Source organism: Oncorhynchus gorbuscha, unplaced genomic scaffold (genome assembly GCF_021184085.1).
Source record: "Oncorhynchus gorbuscha isolate QuinsamMale2020 ecotype Even-year unplaced genomic scaffold, OgorEven_v1.0 Un_scaffold_602, whole genome shotgun sequence".
NCBI classification, from domain to species: Eukaryota; Metazoa; Chordata; class Actinopteri; order Salmoniformes; family Salmonidae; genus Oncorhynchus; species Oncorhynchus gorbuscha.
In genome coordinates this window covers 211,175-231,169 of record NW_025745439.1, presented here as the reverse complement: position 1 = coordinate 231,169, position 19,995 = coordinate 211,175, and the positions used below count along the sequence as shown (strand labels likewise).

Below are 19,995 nucleotides of genomic sequence, written 5' to 3'. Positions count from 1 at the left end.
ACAAGCTCAGTCCGATGATGCTGTGACACACTGCCCTAGAACATGACGGACCCTCCACCTCCAAATCGATCAAATCAAATGTATTTATTTAGCCCTTCATACATCAGCTGATATCTCAAAGTGCTGTACAGACACCCAGCCTAAAATCCCAAACAGCACGCAATGCACGTGTAGAAGCACGGTGGCTAGGAAAAACTCCCTAGAAAGGCCAAAACCTAGGAAGAAACCTAGAGAGAAACCAGGCTATGTGGGGTGGCCAGGCCTCTTCTGGCTGTGCCGGGTGGAGATTATAACAGAACATGGCCAAGATGTTCAAATGTTCATAAATGACCAGCATGGTCAAATAAAAATAATCACAGGCAGAACAGTTGAAACTGGAGCAGCAGCACAGCCAGGTGGACTGGGGACAGCAAGGAGTCATCATGCCAGGTAGTCCTGAGGCATGGTCCTAGGGCTCAGGTCCTCCGAGAGAGAGAAAGAAAGAGAATTAGAGAGAGCATACTTAAATTCACACAGGACACCGGATAGGACAGGAGAAGTACTCCAGATATAACAAACTGACCCTAGCCCCCGACACAAACTACTGCAGCATAAATACTGGAGGCTGAGACAGGAGGGGTCAGGAGACACTGTGGCCCCATCCGATGACAACCCGGACAGGGCCAAACAGGAAGGATATAACCCCACCCACTTTGCCAATGCACAGCCCCCACACCACTAGAGGGATATCTTCAACCACCAACTTACCATCCTGAGACAAGGCTGAGTATAGCCCACAAAGATCTCCGCCACGGCACAACCCAAGGGGGGGCGCCAATCCAAACAGGAAGATCACATCAGTGACTCAACCCACTCAAGTGATGCACCCCTCCTAGGGACGGTGTGAAAGAGCCCTAGTAAGCCAGTGACTCAGCCCCTGTAATAGGGTTAGAGGCAGAGAATCCCAGTGGAAAGAGGGGAACCGGCAGGCAGTTTCTTATGAGAAATGTTTTTAGGGGTGCAACTGCATCTAGAGTATCGCACAAGGTTAAATTGAGTTCCTCAGTTAGGTGGTTAACTGATTTTTGTTCTCTGGCGTCCTTGGGTAGACAGAGGGAGTCTGGAAGGACATTGAGGAATCTTTGTGTTGTCTGTGAATTTATAGCACGACTTTTGATGTTCCTTGGTTGGGGTCTGAACAGATTATTTGTTTCAATTGCAAACGTAATAAAATGGTGGTCCGATAGTCCAGGATTATGAGGAAAAACATTAAGATCCACAACATTTATTCCATGGGACAAAACTAGGTCCAGAGTATGACTGTGACAGTGAGTAAGTTCAGAGACATGTTGGACAAAACCCACTGAGTCAATGATGGCTCCGAAAGCTTTTTGGAGTGGGTCTGTGGACTTTTCCATGTGAATATTAAAGTCACCAAAAATTAGAATATTATCTGCTATGACTACAAGGTCCGATAGGAATTCAGGGAACTCAGTGAGAAACGCTGTATATGGCCCAGGAGGCCTGTAAACAGTAGTTATAAAAAGTGATTGAGTAGGCTGCATAGATTTCATGACGAGAAGCTCAAAAGACAAAAACGCCAACAACTCTGCCTTTGCGGGATGCATGAGGGATATGGTCACTTGTGTAGCCAGGAGGTGAGGCCTCATTTAACACAGTAAATTCATCAGGCTTAAGCCATGTTTCAGTCAGGCCAATCACATCAAGATTATGATCAGTGATTAGTTCATTGACTATAATTGCCTTTGAAGTAAGGGATCTAACATTAAGTAGCCCTATTTTGAGATGTGAGGTATCATGATCTCTTTCAATTAATGACAGGAATGGAGGTCTTTATCCTAGTGAGATTGCTAAGGCGAACACCACCATGTTTAGTTTTACCCAACCTAGGCCGAGTCACAGACACGGTCTCAATGGGGATAGCTGAGCTAACTACGTTGACTGTGGCAGCCTCCACTATGCTGTCAGGCTGGCTAACAGCCTGCTGCCTGGCCTGCACCCTATTTTATTGTGGAGCTAGAGGAGTTAGAGCCCTGTCTATGTTGGTAGATAAGATGAGAGCACCCCTCCAGCTAGGATGGAGGGGTTCAGGCTTGGTCCTGTTTGTGGGTGAGTCCCAGAAAGAGGGCCAATTATCTACAAATTATATATTTTGGGAGGGGCAGAAAAGTTTTCAACCAGCGATTGAGTTGATGAGCTCCACAGCAGAGTCTCACACTCCCCCTAACTGGGAGGGGGTCAGAGACAATTACTCGATGCCGACACATCTTTCTAGCTGATTTACACGCTGAAGCTATGTTGCGCTTGGTGATCTCTGACTGTTTCATTCCTAACATTGTTGGTGACGACGTGGATAACAATATCTCTATACTCGCCAGTTTTAGCCAGCACCATCTTCAGATTAGCCTTAACGTTGGTAGCCCTGCCCCCTGGTAAACAGTGTATGATCGCTGGATGATAAGTTTTAAGTCTAATACTGCGGGTAATGCAGTCGCCAATGAATAGAGTTTTCAATTTGTCAGAGCTAATGGTGGAAAGCTTCGGCGTCTCAGACCCCGTAACGGGAGGAGTAGAGACCAGAGAAGGCTCGGCCTCTGACTCCGACTCGTTGCTTAATGGGGAAAACCGGTTGAAAGTTTCTGTCGGCTGAATGAGCGACACCGTTTGAGCATTCCGACAGCATTTCCCCCCAGAGACCGTGAGAAAGTTGTCCGGCTGCGGGGACCGTGCGAGGGGATTTATACTAACGTTACTATCTGTACTTACTGGTGGCACAGACGCTGTTTCATCCTTTCCTACACTGAAATGACCCTTGCCTAACGATTGCGTCTGAAGCTGGACTTGTAGCACAGCTATCCTCGCCGTAAGGCGAATACACCGACTGCAATTAGAAGGCATCATGTTAATGTTACTACTTAGCTTCGGCTGTTGGAGGTCCTGACGAACCATGTCCAGATAAAGCATCCGGAGTGAAAAAGTTGAATGAAAAAAAAAAGTTGTGGGAAAAAAAATATATATAAACGGTAATAAAAAAAAAAAAAAAAAAACGTAAAGTTGTCTGGTAGCAAAGTGAGGTTGCCAGCAACACGTAAACAAGTCTGCAAGTTGTGACCGGAAATGGCGTCCCGGCCTCGGTGTAACGCTCATTCCTTCCGTGATAAACGTGAATCCGGCCACAACTGATGGTATACTGTACTCTATACCATCTACTGCATCTTGCCTATGCCGTTCGTTACCATCATTCATTCATATATTTTTATGTACATATTCTTTATCCCTTTATACTTGTGTGTGTAAGGTAGTAGTTGTGGAATTGTTAGGTTAGATTACTCGTTGGTTATTACTGCATTGTCAGAACTAGGAGCACAAGCATTTCGCTACACTCGCATTAACATCTGCTAACCATGTGTATGTGACAAATAACATTTGATTTGATTTGACACAGTCATGGGTGAACAGGGAGTACAGGAGGGGACTAAGCACACACCACTGAGGGGCCCCTGTATTGAGGGTCAGTGTGCCAGATGGGTAGTAATTTAAATGTTTTAATCTAATTTTAAAACATACAATCTACCTGCAGTGAAGCCGCTCAACATTTACATTACATTCAGTCCTCCAGCAGACACTCCCATCCAGATTGACCCACAGGAGCAACCTGGCTCAAGCGCTCCGCCCAAGGCCACAAGGACCGAATCTCCACCAAGTCGAACTGGGGACCCAAACGAGCAACCTCTTTTCCACTGGTCCTAGCTACCATTCACCAGGCCACCAAACATCTAATATCCCCCCACAACCCCCTGAAAAACCTCCCCCGCCACTCTCCAACCCCAAACCCCTCCCAAGATACCGTCCTCCTCCAACCCAACCAAAACCACCACCCACCCAATGCACCAACAAAAATAACTAAAGAGAAAAACAACAATGCTAAAACAAAAGACAGAGGAAAAGAAACATCTAAAGAGCAGGCCAACTGTATACATTTTAGTGCATGTGTGGCATTATTTACTTGTGTGTATGTGTGGGTCCGTGTGTATGCATGTTTGTGTGTTTGAATGTGAGTGTGTATGCATGTGCAGATGGGTTGATACCTATCCTCACCACCTGGGGGTGGCCCGTCAGAAAGTTCAGGATCCAGTTGTAGAGGGAGGTATTTAGTCCCAGGGTCCCGAGCTTGAGTGGACTATGAATGCTGAGCTGTAGTCAATGAACAGCACTCAAATAGGCATTCCTCTTGTCCATGTGGGAGAGAGCAGTGTAGAGTGCAATAGAGATTGCATCATCAGTGGATCTGTTGGGGCGGTATGTGAATTGGACTGGGTCCAGAATGTCTGGGATGATGGTGTTGATATTCACCATTACTAGCCTTTCAAAGCATTTCATGTTTACAGATGTGAGTGCTACAGGATGATAGTTGTTTAGGAAGGCTGCCTTTGAGGTCTCAGGAGCAGGGACAATGGTGGTCCACTTGAAACATGCCAGCTGGTCTGAGCATGCTCTGAAAATGCACCCTGGTATTCAAATCAAATCAAATTTATTTATATAGCCCTTCGTACATCAGCTGATATCTCAAAGTGCTGTACAGAAACCCAGCCTAAAACCCCAAACAGCAAACAATGCAGGTGTAAAATCTGTCCCAGTTGCCATGTGAGTGTTAACCAATTATGTGTATAAACTCTGGATTGCTAATGCCATGTATTGGACATTGAGAGGCTTTGAAGCCAACGTTTGGCCATATTGGCTCTCACTGGTAGGAGCAGCCCTCCATAGCAATTCATGGAATTCTACAGTATTTCAAATAAATGTTTCATGGACAAAATTACACATATTTAATAAGTTTGTTGTTGTAGTGGGGGCTTTAGCAATCTAAAAAATATATACTTTAAGGAAAATGTTTTTATATATTTTGTCATGTTTTATTTGTACGTTTAACTCACATAATATAAGGTGTCTGTAATATAAAAAAGTAATGTAGGCATTAATAGTTAAACCACTGTTCCCCGGGCGCGGATGACGTAAATGTTGATTAATGCGCCCCGCACCTCTCTGATTTAGAGGGTTTGGGTTAAATTCAGTTGAATACGTTCAGTTGTCTAACCGACTAGGTATCCCGCTTTCCCTTTCACATAATGAATCAATTTCTGTGCTTCCAAAATATATGTTTTTACAACCGTGGGGGAGTGCGGATGGTTTCAACACAGCGCCCCCTCACAGTCATCTAGTGTTTATATAAATAATTGGCGTTAACTTAACAATTGCCCCAATGGTACAAATAAAGTTTGTTTTATGGATTCATTATAATGAATCTCAAAGTCTACAATCCATAACAAATTAGCCTCTAAAAGTTTCCCGACATTGTTTGAGTGAGAGTATTGTTCTGAGACGAGAGTCCACGTCCTGTACAAGTCATCGTATGACATAGGAGGAAGTGAAGGCAGCAGTTGCAAGATATAGTCATTTAGCCAGCTAATCTCAGATACATTTTTTTTATCAGAGAAGATATGTCAGCAAGCATGCAAATTAAGGTAATAACGTTCTCTTGTTGAAAGGTTTGACTTCTCGTGACAAACTGACCAATGCATTATGCACTAGCTAGAATGTTACAATTCAACAGCGACACACGTGTCACGTTATGCTAGTATTAGCTAACCAGGATATAGCTAGTTCGCTAGCTAGCTATAGCTACACGGACAACGTTAAACTCATGTCTCAAGTATAAACTTTACAGCTTGCAGAACTAGTCAGTTCACTAGTAGCTAGCTAACATCATGCTAGTAGGCATCCGCTAGCAGTCAAACTATCACGTATTTCATCATAGATAGCTACCGTGGAATGGTCATTGACATTACTCCACTTCGATGCACCTACCTAGCTATTAATTTATGTTACTAATGACATGTATATTCTTGCCAGATTGGAATCATTGGAGGCTCTGGCCTTGATGACCCAGACATATTGGAGGGAAGGACTGAGAAATATGTAGACACACCTTATGGAAAGGTAAGTTCAAATTCTACATATTCTATGTGGTAGGCAGGCTGTCTCTGCTATGAAGAAACAATCATGTGCACCTTTGAGTGATGCACGATATCGACATCTCCTCCATTTTCTGGTTGCTAAATAGTTCAAATAGTTCTCCTAATTTCAGTGTGACAAAACTAACATGTATAGTGTTGAGAATCATTGTACCATCCAAACCGCTGTGAAATATATTTTCCATAGCTGAAAATAAAATATTTTTGGTTGTTTTGAAACTGGTGTACAACACCGAAGTAAAAGACTCGAAGCATAGAAATAGCACACAGAACAGATGTACCGCTTCTTAGACTTGCTTTCAATGAGAATGACGGATCCATTTATATGTGAATTTGGTTGGGTACCACAAAAATGACATATTGTAGCTTTAAAATGACAAGTGCCACCAATCTTAGTCCTGAATGGGGCAATGCTTTCCATTGTGTACAGCACAGCCATTACTAACCTCATTTTGGACGAAAGGAGCCTAACATTACTCCATAGGCCAAGGACTTTGTGTCACAGGGTTCCCCAACTGGCAGGCTGAATTTAGCCCTCGGGTGTAATGTTTGGCTCTGAGCAACAACAAAAAAGTTTTGAAATTATGTTGTAATCAAATATATATTTTTCGAGCTTCTTGCGGTCAATTTGCAGTTTACAAATGATTTGTACTTAAAGGGAAAGGAGATGCCTAGTCAGTTGCACAACTGAATGCATTCAACCGAAATGTCTTTCTCATTTAACCCAACCTCTCTGAATCAGACGTCCACTTCATTGGCGCCCAGGGAAATGTGTTGTTTGGGGTTAACTGCCTTGCTCAAGGGCAGAACGGCAGATCTTTCAACCTTGCTGGCTTGGGATTTCAAACAACAACCTTTCGGTTACTGGTCCAACGCTCTTAACCGCTAGGCTACCTGCCGCGGTTATGTTTCGGACCCTTGGCCATCTGCTAAAGAACTAGATCAACGGTCCCTGACATACATGTTCTGTTTAAAGGGCAAATTAGCTCTGGAAGCAAAAACCGCTAAATGCGCCATCTAAATGTGAGCCAAGGAAAGTCCCCCGGCCAAACCCTTCCCTAACCCGACGGCGCTGGGCCAACTGTGTGCCGTCCTACAGCTGGCTGGGATTGATCCCCAGGCTGTAGTGGCGGTTAAAACAGTCTACAGTAAGTATATATTTTCCATTTGTGAAATAATTGGATGTGATATGAATGCAGAGGGATTTATGTTCCTGTAACCGTACCGCATTGAGCCTCCCGAGTCTCAGATTGCTGTGCCACTCGGGAGGCTGAATTGTGGTATGTTTCTAGAAACATAAATCCCTCTATTTGCATGTCACAAAAAATATACACTTACTGTTTTAACACAGTTGCAGCAGACAGTATTTTTCAGTGGCAACACATTTGTGGTGTCTGTCTTCCGTTTACACACAGGTGTTTGGAGACACCAATAGTTAATTAGCACAGGTAGTCCACTCTGTCTTCTGTCTGTTTTCAGTAAACATGGAAATATGGCCGTGTGGGAACCCTATAAAGTTGTGTATCAATTCAACCTTTTGTATTATGCTTCCAAAACCGTACCGCAAGCGATGCGTGTTCATTTTCAGACCGAGCGTAGTGGCTCTTAACAAAACTCCCCTCTACAGACGACGCCTTTGTCCAATTATTCTTATGTGTAATGGAACTGAGTCATTACACATAAGTCATTGGCTATCTAGTGTGTGTAAGCCTAACTGTTAAGGAAGTGTAGTTTGTCAACTGGAGACGCACACAGTGTGTTGATTAGAGGTCGACCGATTCTGATTTTTTTAGCACCGATGACCGATTATTGGAGGACAATGACAATTACAACAATACTGAATGAACACTTATTTTAACTTAATATAATACATCAATAAAATCAATTTAGCCTCAAATAAATAATGAAACCTGTTCAATTTGGTTTAAATAATGCAAAAACAAAGAAGAAGAAGAAGAGAGAAGAAAGTAAAAGTGCAATATGTGCCATGTAAGAAAGCTAACGTTTAAGTTCCTTGCTCAGAACATGACAACATATGAAAGCTGGTGGTTCCTTTTAACATGAGTCTTCAATATTCCCAGGTAAGTTTTAAGTTGGAGTTATTATAGGAATTATAGGACTATTTCTCTCTATACCATTTGTTTTTCATTAACCTTTGACTATTGGATGTTGTTATAGGCACTTTAGTATATTGCCAGTGTAACAGTATAGCTTCCGTCCGTCTCCTCGCTCATCCCTGGGCTCGAGCCAGGAACACAACGACAACAGCCTCCCTCGAAGCAGCGTTACCCATGCAGAGCAAGGGGAACAACTACTCCAAGTCTCAGAGCGAGTGAAGTTCGAAACGCTATTAGCGCGCACCCCGCTAACTAGCTAGCCATTTCACATCGGTTACACCAGCCTCATCTCGGGAGTTGATAGGCTTGAAGTCATAAACAGCGCAATGCTTGACGCACAACGAAGAGCTACTGGCAAAACGCACGAAAGTGCTGTTTGAATGAATGCTTACGAGCCTGCTGATTCCTACCATCGCTCAGTCAGACTGCTCTATCAAATCATAGACTTAGTTATAACAGAATAACACACAGAAATACGAGCCGTAGGTCATTAATATGGTCGAATCCGGAAACTATAATCTCGAAAACAAGACGTTTATTCTTTCAGTGAAATACGGGACTGTTCCGTACTTTATCTAAAGGGTGGCATCCATAAGTCTAAATATTCCTGTTACATTGCACAACATTCAATGTTATGTCATAATTACGTAAAATTCTGGCAAATTAGACGGCCCAAACTGTTGCATATATGCTGACTCTGCAGGCAATGAACGCAATTGAAGTGACACAATTTCACCTGGTTAATATTGCCTGCTAACCTGGATTTATTTTAGCTAAATATGCAGGTTTAAAAATATATACTTGTGTGTATTGAGTTTAAGAAAAGCATTGATGTTCATGGTTAGGTTCACATTGGACCAACGATACGCACCGCATCAATTATATGCAACGCAGGACACACTAGATAAACTAGTAATAACATCAACCATGTGTAGTTAACTAGTGATTATGATTGATTGTTTTTTATAAGATAAGTTTAATGCTAGCTAGCAACTTACCTTGGCTTACTGCATTCGTGTAACAGGCAGGCTCCTCATGGAGTGCAATGAGAGGCAGGCAGGTAGTTAGAGCGTTGGACTAGTTAACTGTAAGGTTGCAAGATTGAATCCCCCGAGCTGACAAGGTGAAAATCTGTCATTCTGCCCCTGAACAAGGCAGTTAACCCACCATTCCTAGGCTGTCATTGAAAATAAACATGTTTTCTTAACTGACTTGCCTAGTTAAGCAAAGATTGATTAAAGGTGTAAAAAAAAAAAAAAAAAAATATTGCAAAATCTGTGTCCAAAAATACCGATTTCCGATTGTTATGAAAACTTGAAATCGGCCCTAATTAATCGGTCGACCTCTAGTGTTGGTACTGTGCAAAACTGATTTTTCTTTATGTTATGAAAGATAAGGGGAATATCGGGATAGGTTTCGAAAACCAGTTTGAAAGTGATATTTATTAACTTTTCTAAACGTTAAAACACAGCGACTGTAGTTCACATGGAGCCAAATGTGGACAAATGTAACCGAGAAGGGTTTTCCAGAGCTACATAGCCACGCACATTGACATAAAGCAAAATGGCCCTTGTCTCACGATTGTTGAATAAAATTATTTTTGGTCCTTCAGCTGGTCAAACTTTTTGACAAAATATCCACTGGAAAGTATTCTTAAACAGACTTCAAAACAGGGGTCTCAGAGCATGTGTGACAATCAAGATGTTTGCTCATGCATGTGATGCATGTATGTTAACCAAAGTCTTGCAGGTGTTTACATGGTTTTGCGCATGTGCCAGGGGATCGAAATTTCAACGGCAGTAGCCAGGTATAACATTTTGACCAGCTGAAGGACCAACCGCACAGATAACCGGTAGGATTATGGAAAATCTATTTCACAGGGGTTTAGATGCTACAATGTTTCTCTACATTATACATTGCTTGTTTTGCCACAAACTAAAATTAGGCAAATTATTAGAACCAGGAAAGGGTAGCCTGATTTCCGCGTAGTGCATCTTTAAACTTAGAATTATTTACTTGACATTTATACACCTATAAATTGACTCCTTAAAATAATTTAGTCTGTCAAGTTTGCCACCAGCGTGCTGCTGTAGGGAAGTAAAGCAGAAGTCGAATCCATCACTTCCGTTGTTTGGCTGTGTCCATAGCAACATTTTGAAAATGAGGTGGGATACCAATAATTGGTATAACAGTCTGGTGTTGCCTAATAAACCAATCTCAGCATTCCAGTGTAATGCTAATATTTTTTTACCAACTGAAAACTGTGCCTTAGATTCTACATAATAACATCTCTTCTCTTTTCCCCCCCGACAACCCAACCAGCCTTCAGATGCCCTTATAATGGGGAAGATCAAAAATGTTGAATGTGTGCTCCTTGCAAGGTAAGCAGTGGAATGAATTGGAGAATCTCAATTGCATTCTCTTTGTGTCCTCTCTCCTCACCTCCTTCTCAAACCCCATTGGAGGAGGATGAGGCGAGGAGAGAGGACACGAGGAGTATGCAATTGAGATTCACCCGTGGAGAGATCCTAGGTGTACTGAACCAGATGAACTCCACCTCTGTTTCTTATGAATTTGTGCCATCTAGTGGCTGTGTGTTGCAATTTTAAAACATATGAGACCTGATCTCTCTTCTCCAACACCCTACAGGCTAATACCAAATCCACCACTAGCCCTCTAGCTAACTTATGTAGATGTCTAATAATCATGTAGGTATACTTAGAATGATTTTGTACGTGTTTTTTTTAAACACTTGCCCTTTTTAGAAGTGGAGTTTGTAAACGTATTGCTTAGCCTAAACATACAAATCCTTTCAGATACAGAAGTTTCTAGTGGATTGGGTGCTATAGGAGTCAAATTAGAGATTCATTTTCAGCCTTTGGTAAACACTGAACTATTCACACTGCACATTATACTGGTCCCTAGGCATGGGAGACAGCACACCATCATGCCAACCGACGTCAACTACCAGGCTAACATCTGGGCGTTGCGAGAGGAGGGCTGCACACATCTCCTGGTCACCACGGCCTGTGGTTCCCTCCGGGAAGAGATCCAACCAGGAGACATCGTCATCATCGACCAGTTTATAGACAGGTGAGGGCCAGTTTCCTAGGCCTGGAGTCCAGGATTCACAGAAGGTTGAATCCAGGCTTGAAATGAGAATGAAAGCAGTCTGTTGGACATGGTGGTTGCCAGTGGTTAGTTCAGTTGTTGTTGTCTATTGAGTGAGTCCAAATCCAATGCTTCCCTGGTATATGTACTGTTATGTACACTGAACAAAAATACAAACACAACATATAAAGTGTTGGTTTCATGGGCTGAAATAAAAAATGTCATTGTCCCTACGCAACAAAAACCTTCCTCTCAGATTTTGTCCACAAATTTGGTTACATCCCCGTTCTCCTTAGCCAAAGATAATTGCAGGAATGTCCACTGGTGCTGTTGCCAGAGAATCGAATGGTAATTTATCTACCATAAGCTGCCTCCAACTTCGTTTGAGAGAATTTGGCAGTACGTCCAACCGGCCTCACAAATGCAGACCACATTTTACCACGCCAGCCCAGGCTGGGCCTGGCTCCCCAGCGGGTGGGCCTGGCTCCCCAGCGGGTGGGCCTGGCTCCCCAGCGGGTGGGCCTGGCTCCCCAGCGGGTGGGCCTGGCTCCCCAGCGGGTGGGCCTGGCTCCCCAGCGGGGGCCTGGGCGGGTGGGCTGGCTCCCCAGCGGGTGGGCTGGCTCCCCAGCGGGTGGGCCTGGCTCCCCAGCGGGTGGGCCTGGCTCCCCAGCGGGTGGGCCTGGCTCCCCAGCGGGTGGGCCTGGCTCCCCAGCGGGTGGGCCTGGCTCCCCAGCGGGTGGGTCTGGCTCCCCAGCGGGTGGGTCTGGCTCCCCAGCGGGTGGGTCTGGCTCCCCAGCGGGTGGTCCCCAGCGGGTGGGCCTGGCTCCCCAGCGGGTGGGCCTGGCTCCCCAGCGGGTGGGCCTGGCTCCCCAGCGGGTGGGTCTGGCTCCCCAGCGGGTGGGTCTGGCTCCCCAGCGGGTGGGTCTATCCCCCAGCGGGTGGGTCTATCCCCTCCAAGGCCCATGGCTACACAGTCATGTGAACCCATAGATTAAGGCCTAATGCATTTATTTCAATTGACTGATTCCCTTATATGAACTGTAACTCAGTCAAATCTTTGAAATTGTTGCATGTTGCGTTTATATTTTTGTTCAGTATAGATATGGAGTAAAAGTCAAACGCAGCCTATCTGTAAATGCTATCAATTGAAAGTGTAGATATTGTTTATGTTTCTACATACCTGATGGAGTATAAATGGAATGGTACATGTGTCATGGCAAAACAGAATGTTTGTAAAGTCATGGGGGTAGAATTACAGTCGGAATGACAAGTCATCAAGAGAGAATCTCAGTTATTTGAAGAATTATTCCCAAGTCACTATCTCTGAAATGGTCTGGTATGGATCAGATAAGGATTTCTTCATCTCTCAACCATCTTTCTCCTGTTTAAGTTCAGACAGTGCGACATCTATCTCAACTGATAACATTTAAAAGAACTTGCAAGTTGTCCATTATTTTCCCTTCCAAACAGTGACTGATGCTGAGTGTGTGTACAGTATTCCAACCTGAGGCAAGGCAACAACAAAGGCCTTGGTGTCAAACAGAAACAGACGGTGGCATCCAGGCTCACATTACTCATCTCTGAAGGCCACGTTCTCTGACTGGTATTCCTGATAGTCAACGACTCAACTATCATCCCACGGCCAGCCACCGTTCGTCTGTCTCATTTCCTCATTCCCTAAAAGAACCAATAAGAGAAGGAACGAGATTGTGTGTCATGATTGGTGGATAGTCGATGCTCTGAAACGGACTCTGCACTGAGGGCCCGGGACTTGGCGGAGTACAGCTGCCACGTGTGTCACGTTGTGGCCAGAGCTGCGTCCTGAGAGGAAACCAACACTTTTTATTTGTTAAAGAACTGACAGGACTTATAGGGTTTTAAGGGCTGCTGGTTTGAAACGGGGGTTTCTGTTTTTTTTTTTGTTCAATATGTGGTTTGCTAGTTTCTTGTGAAGGAGGAGGACAGTGAGGTTTTGAATGAACTGAGATGAGGTTGTTCTGTTGACTGGCTGTTTGATACCTTTTTGTAGGAAGTGCTTGTATTACCTGAAGCGTTGTGGAATGTGCTTAGGGCGTGAATTGTGACATACCGAATGTTCAGTGGGTCTATCCTCCATGTCGTAAGCTGTTTATAAGGTTCGACTGTGTTTCAGTGAAAGCGATGAACTCAAGTTGAGCAGCATTGTTTAGTAAACTGTGGCCAGATATGATATCATTTCAGCTCTAGGCCCGGAGAGGCAACAGCAGGGTCCCAACAGTCAGCGAAGCAGATTAGCATCTTGTTACTGTACGTACGTAGGCCCGCACCACACCTAGGAATCAACACACCATTCACAAGTGTCTCCTCTCTGGCCGTTCTCACTTTCATCAATAATGAAACAGAAATTAGACGCAGCACGTTCTCAGTAATTTTGTCAGAAATCTCTGTGGGATGATTCCCAGTTGAAAAATTCCTCTGTGCTTGTTCCCTCTGTGCTTGTTCCCTCTGTGCTTGTTCCCTCTGTGCTTGTTCCCTCCTGGTTCAAGGGAAGCTCCAACCACGATTTCAGAACTCTTATCTGGAAATGTTGCTGCCCTAAACACATGTGATGGCCATCAGTTGTAGCACTGATAAAACATGCTGAATTTCAAGTTGTTTGATGTCCCATATTCTCTACTAGTAATAGACTAGACTATTCATTCTGGTGCACAAGCATTCATTGTTTTGATTGGATGGTATTTTTAGGACGATTATCCAATGTGTTTGCCTTAGCAAAGAAATACTGAATAAATGTAAGAAATAATGCATGCTCACCTATTTTACCCCCCCATCTCTAGATTCCAAGTTACCACACACAACTCTACCCATTATTCTATCAGAGTGGAACATAACTCCTCTCATTGTCCTGAGGGTGTGTTGCTGCATTGAATTGAATTGTCAGTAGAATTCTATGCAATGGACCGTAAATTGAGAATGTGTTCATGGGGCAGTCTTGTTGATTTGAGAGTGCAGTGCACACAAACAGCTTTGTCTCCAAGCGCTCTCCGTTGTCCAGTAAGTCAAAACGTAGTGCCTTGAATGAGAAGTAACGGATCATTTCTGCACCCCTCCCTCGGGATTGCCATCTGACATTGACTCCACATCCTCTGTGCCTGACATCTGACATTGACTCCACATCCTCTGTGCCTGACATCTGACATTGACTCCACATCCTCTGTGCCTGACATCTGACATTGACTCCACATCCTCTGTGCCTGACATCTGACATGACTCCACATCTGACATTGACTCCACATCCTCTGTGCCTGACATTGACTCCACATCCTCTGTGCCTGACATTGACTCCACATCCTCTGACATTGACTCCACATCCTCTGTGCCTGACATGACACATCCTCTGTGCCTGACATTGACTCTCCACATCCTCTGTGCCTGACATTGACTCCACATCCTCTGTGCCTGACATTGACTCCACATCCTCTGTGCCTGACATCCTGACATTGACTCCACATCCTCTGTGCCTGACATCTGACATGACATCCTCTGTGCCTGACATTGACTCCACATCCTCTGTGCCTGACATTGACTCTCCACATCCTCTGTGCCTGACATTGACTCCACATCCTCTGTGCCTGACATCTGACATTGACTCCACATCCTCTGTGCCTGACATCTGACATTGACTCCACATCCTCTGTGCCTGACATTGACTCCACATCCTCTGTGCCTGACATCTGACATTGACTCCACATCCTCTGTGCCTGACATTGACTCCACATCCTCTGTGCCTGACATTGACTCCACATCCTCTGTGCCTGACATTGACTCCACATCCTCTGTGCCTGACATCTGACATTGACTCCACATCCTCTGTGCCTGACACCTGACATTGACTCCACATCCTCTGTGCCTGACACCTGACATTGACTCCACATCCTCTGTGCCTGACATTGACTCCACATCCTCTGTGCCTGACACCTGACATTGACTCCACATCCTCTGTGCCTGACATTGACTCCACATCCTCTGTGCCTGACATTTGACATTGACTCCACATCCTCTGTGCCTGACATTGACTCCACATCCTCTGTGCCTGACATTTGACATTGACTCCACATCCTCTGTGCCTGACATTTGACATTGACTCCACATCCTCTGTGCCTGACATTTGACATTGACTCCACATCCTCTGTGCCTGACATTGACTCCACATCCTCTGTGCTGACCTGACATTGACTCCACATCCTCTGTGACTCCACATCCTCTGTGCCTGACATTGACTCCACATCCTCTCTGCCTGACACCTGACATTGACTCCACATCCTCTGTGACCTGACATCTGACATTGACTCCACATCCTCTGTGCCTGACATCTGACATTGACTCCACATCCTCTGTGCCTGACATTGACTCCACATCCTCTGTGCCGCTCTCAGAGAAACTATTCGTCATCACCTCCAATCCACCCATATGTGTTGTCTATTGATAGCCTACTGTTACAACAAGCAGGGCCAGTCTCTGTTGTGTTGTCTATTGATAGCCTACTGTTACAACAAGCAGGGGCAGTCTCTGTTGGGCAGAATGGGGAACTAACATGTTAGGACTTGTTCAGTCTTGTCCCGCTGCGAAGCATGTGACCCATCAGCATATTTCTGGAAGGGTTTCCTTGATGATTACCTGAGTCAGTGAGTTATTTGTTTTGCCCCCTGCTCCTGGTCCAAACCCTGTTGGCCTGTCTAGGTTAGCCAGGGTGTCTCTGCTCCTGGTCCAAACCCTGTTGGCCTGTCTAGGTTAGCCAGGGTGTCTCTGCTCCTGGTCCAAACCCTGTTGGCCTGTCTAGGTTAGCCAGGGTGTCTCTGCTCCTGGTCCAAACCCTGTTGGCCTGTCTAGGTTAGCCAGGGTGTCTCTGCTCCTGGTCCAAACCCTGTTGGCCTGTCTAGGTTAGCCAGGGTGTCTCTGCTCCTGGTCCAAACCCTGTTGGCCTGTCTAGGTTAGCCAGGGTGTCTCTGCTCCTGGTCCAAACCCTGTTGGCCTGTCTAGGTTAGCCAGGGTGTCTCTGCTCCTGGTCCAAACCCTGTTGGCCTGTCTAGGTTAGCCAAACTCCTGGGCCTGTCTCTGTCTCTGCTCCTGGTCCAAACCCTGTTGGCCTGTCTTAGGGGTTAAACCCTGCCTGTCTAGGTTAGCCAGGGTGTCTCTGCTCCTGTGTCTCTGCTCCTCTCTGCTCCTGTCCAAACCCTGTTGGCCTGTCTAGGTTAGCCAGGGTGTCTCTGCTCCTGGTCCAAACCCTGTTGGCCTGTCTAGGTTAGCCAGGGTGTCTCTGCTCCTGGTCCAAACCCTGTTGGCCTGTCTAGGTTAGCCAGGGTGTCTCTGCTCCTGGTCCAAACCCTGTTGGCCTGTCTAGGTTAGCCAGGGTGTCTCTGCTCCTGGTCCAAACCCTGTTGGCCTGTCTAGGTTAGCCAGGGTGTCTCTGCTCCTGGTCCAAACCCTGTTGGCCTGTCTAGGTTAGCCAGGGTGTCTCTGCTCCTGGTCCAAACCCTGTTGGCCTGTCTAGGTTAGCCAGGGTGTCTCTGCTCCTGGTCCAAACCCTGTTGGCCTGTCTAGGTTAGCCAGGGTGTCTCTGCTCCTGGTCCAAACCCTGTTGGCCTGTCTTAAAGGGTGTCTCTGTTCTCTGGTCCAAACCCTGTTGCCTGTCTAGGTTAGCCAGGGTGTCTCTGCTCCTGGTCCAAACCCTGTTGGCCTGTCTAGGTTAGCCAGGGTGTCTCTGCTCCTGGTCCAAACCCTGTTGGCCTGTCTAGGTTAGCCAGGGTGTCTCTGCTCCTGGTCCAAACCCTGTTGGCCTGTCTAGGTTAGCCAGGGTGTCTTGCTCCTGGTCCAATACCCTTTGGCCTGTCTAGGTTGGTGAGGGTGTCTCTGCTCCTGGTCCAAACTAGGTTAGCCAGGGTGTCTCTGCTCCTGGTCCAAACCCTGTTGGCCTGTCTAGGTTAGCCAGGGTGTCTCTGCTCCGCCGGGTTGGCTGAGAGCATTAACGGTTCACCATGCCTCAGACGGTCTCTGTTCTCTCTCTCATTCACCACTGTAGCGTTGCACCATATTACAGTATGTGGTACTGGACAGCTGATGTGTAGTGCTAAAATGAGGTACATTTTCCAAACTACAATGAGTGAGCGATACAATACATAGCATAATTATAGTCTCTCTGCTTTAACTGACAGTAGCCAATGTTCCTCCTCGGGAGTCTTGTTGACATTGGCAACAGTAGGTTATTTCTCAATCGTGGCATTTATGGAATATTCTACATTCACGTTTTAATTGGGTGGTGAGGGAATAGTCTCTCTGCTTTAACTAACAGTAGCCAATGTTCCTCCTCGTCAATGTAAACAAGACTCCCAACAGTAGGTTATTTCTTAATCGTGGCATTTATGGAATATTCTACGCTCCCGTTTTAGTTGGGTGGGGAGGGAGGGGTGGGTTAGTATGCATTTCCTGTATAGAATGGTCCTGGAATGCCATGCTGTCTCAGCATTTCTGGAATGTAAGGTCACTCTGTATGGTAAACCAACCTCACCGTTTAGTAGTCGGCTCATGCACACTCACTCTATGATGTACCGGTTCTTCACAATGTTCTCTGTAACAGCTGATTTACTCTGTTAATGATGTGGACACTGGAGAGACTTGTTAGCAGAGCTTCACTGAGCTCTCACTGTGACACCCAAAGCAGAAATGGGTCATTGTATGTGTTGTGTAACTTCAAGCCTCAGTAAGAAATCATCTCCATTTACTGGTGTGACCAAAGGACTCATTGGCTCCTGTCAGTGTCCGTACAGTCTAAATATGTGTTCCTCCTGTCAGTGTCCGTACAGTCTAAATATGTGTTCCTCCTGTCAGTGTCCGTACAGTCTTAATATGTGTTCCTCCTGTCAGTGTCCGTACAGTCTAAATATGTGTTCCTCCTGTCAGTGTCCGTACAGTCTAAATATGTGTTCCTCCTGTCAGTTTCCTCCTGTCAGTGTCCGTACAGTCTTAATATGTGTTCCTCCTGTCAGTGTCCGTACAGTCTTAATATGTGTTCCTCCTGTCAGTGTCCGTACAGTCTAAATATGTGTTCCTCCTGTCAGTGTCCGTACAGTCTAAATATGTGTTCCTCCTGTCAGTTTCCTCCTGTCAGTGTCCGTACAGTCTAAATATGTGTTCCTCCTGTCAGTGTCCGTACAGTCTAAATATGTGTTCCTCCTGTCAGTTTCCTCCTGTCAGTGTCACTACAGTCTTAATATGTGTTCCTCCTGTCAGTGTCCGTACAGTCTAAATATGTGTTCCTCCTGTCAGTGTCCGTACAGTCTAAATATGTGTTCCTCCTGTCAGTTTCCTCCTGTCAGTGTCCGTACAGTCTTAATATGTGTTCCTCCTGTCAGTGTCCTCCTGTCTGTTTCCTCCTGTCAGTGTCCGTACAGTCTTAATATGTGTTCCTCCTGTCAGTGTCCGTACAGTCTTAATATGTGTTCCTCCTGTCAGTGTCCGTAGTGTCAGTCTAAATATGTGTTCCTCCTGTCAGTGTCCGTACAGTCTAAATATGTGTTCCTCCTGTCAGTGTCCGTAGTCTAAATATGTGTTCCTCAGTGTCTGTATGTGTTCCTCCTGTCAGTTCCTCCTCCTGTCAGTGTCCGTACAGTCTAAATATGTGTTCCTCCTGTCAGTGTCCGTACAGTCTAAATATGTGTTCCTCCTGTCAGTGTCACTACAGTCTTAATATGTGTTCCTCCTGTCAGTGTCCGTACAGTCTTAATATGTGTTCCTCCTGTCAGTGTCCGTACAGTCTAAATATCTTAATCCTGTCAGTGTCCTCCTGTCAGTGTCCTACAGTCTTAATATGTGTTCCTCCTGTCAGTGTCACAGTGTACAGTCTAAATATGTGTTCCTCCTGTCAGTGTCCGTACAGTCTAAATATGTGTTCCTCCTGTCAGTGTCCTACAGTCTCTAAATATGTGTTCCTCCTGTCAGTGTCCGTACAGTCTAAATATGTGTTCCTCCTGTCAGTGTCCGTTAAATATGTGTTCCTCCTGTCAGTGTCCGTACAGTCTAAATATGTGTTCCTCCTGTCAGTGTCACTACAGTCTTAATATGTGTTCCTCCTGTCAGTGTCCGTACAGTCTAAATATGTGTTCCTCCTGTCAGTTTCCTCCTGTCAGTGTCCGTACAGTCTAAATATGTGTTCCTCCTGTCAGTGTCCTCTTAATATGTGTTCCTCCTGTCAGTGTCACTACAGTCTTAATATGTGTTCCTCCTGTCAGTGTCCGTACAGTCTAAATATGTGTTCCTCCTGTCAGTGTCCGTACAGTCTAAATATGTGTTCCTCCTGTCAGTGTCACTACAGTCTTAATATGTGTTCCTCCTGTCAGTGTCCGTACGTACAGTCTTAATATGTGTTCCTCCTGTCAGTGTCCGTACGGTCTAAATATGTGTCCCTACGGTCTAAATATGTGTCCCTACAGTCTAAATATTTCCTAGTAACATGAGGACAAGGAGTTGTCTTTCTAAGCTTGCCTTTCCTCAGTGTATCGTTTAGGCGGTAGGTAGCTTCAGGGCCCGGGGTAGCACCTCACAGCAGCCGGTTTCTGGGCTTGCTCATTTGAGCAGAGACTGGGTAGAGAGAGTGTGTGAGGGAGGGGCATGTAGAACTGGAATGTGGCCTGGGTGGAACCCTGACTCAGCGCCACAGCTCTGGAATCTGGGGGGCAGCTGCCTGTCGGCATGGCGACAAA

The 19,995-nt window shown here is 45.5% G+C and overlaps 1 protein-coding gene across 1 annotated transcript in view; it reads left to right on the top strand.

Moving 5' to 3' along the window:
- The window catches only part of LOC124019042 (methylthioadenosine phosphorylase), a 37,939-nt gene that overhangs the window by 7,940 nt on the left and 10,004 nt on the right, over nucleotides 1–19,995 (top strand). The window contains 3 exon segments of the mRNA XM_046334401.1: nucleotides 5,911–5,997; nucleotides 10,472–10,530; nucleotides 11,075–11,242. Coding sequence (XP_046190357.1) covers nucleotides 5,911–5,997; nucleotides 10,472–10,530; nucleotides 11,075–11,242 — 314 coding nt within the window.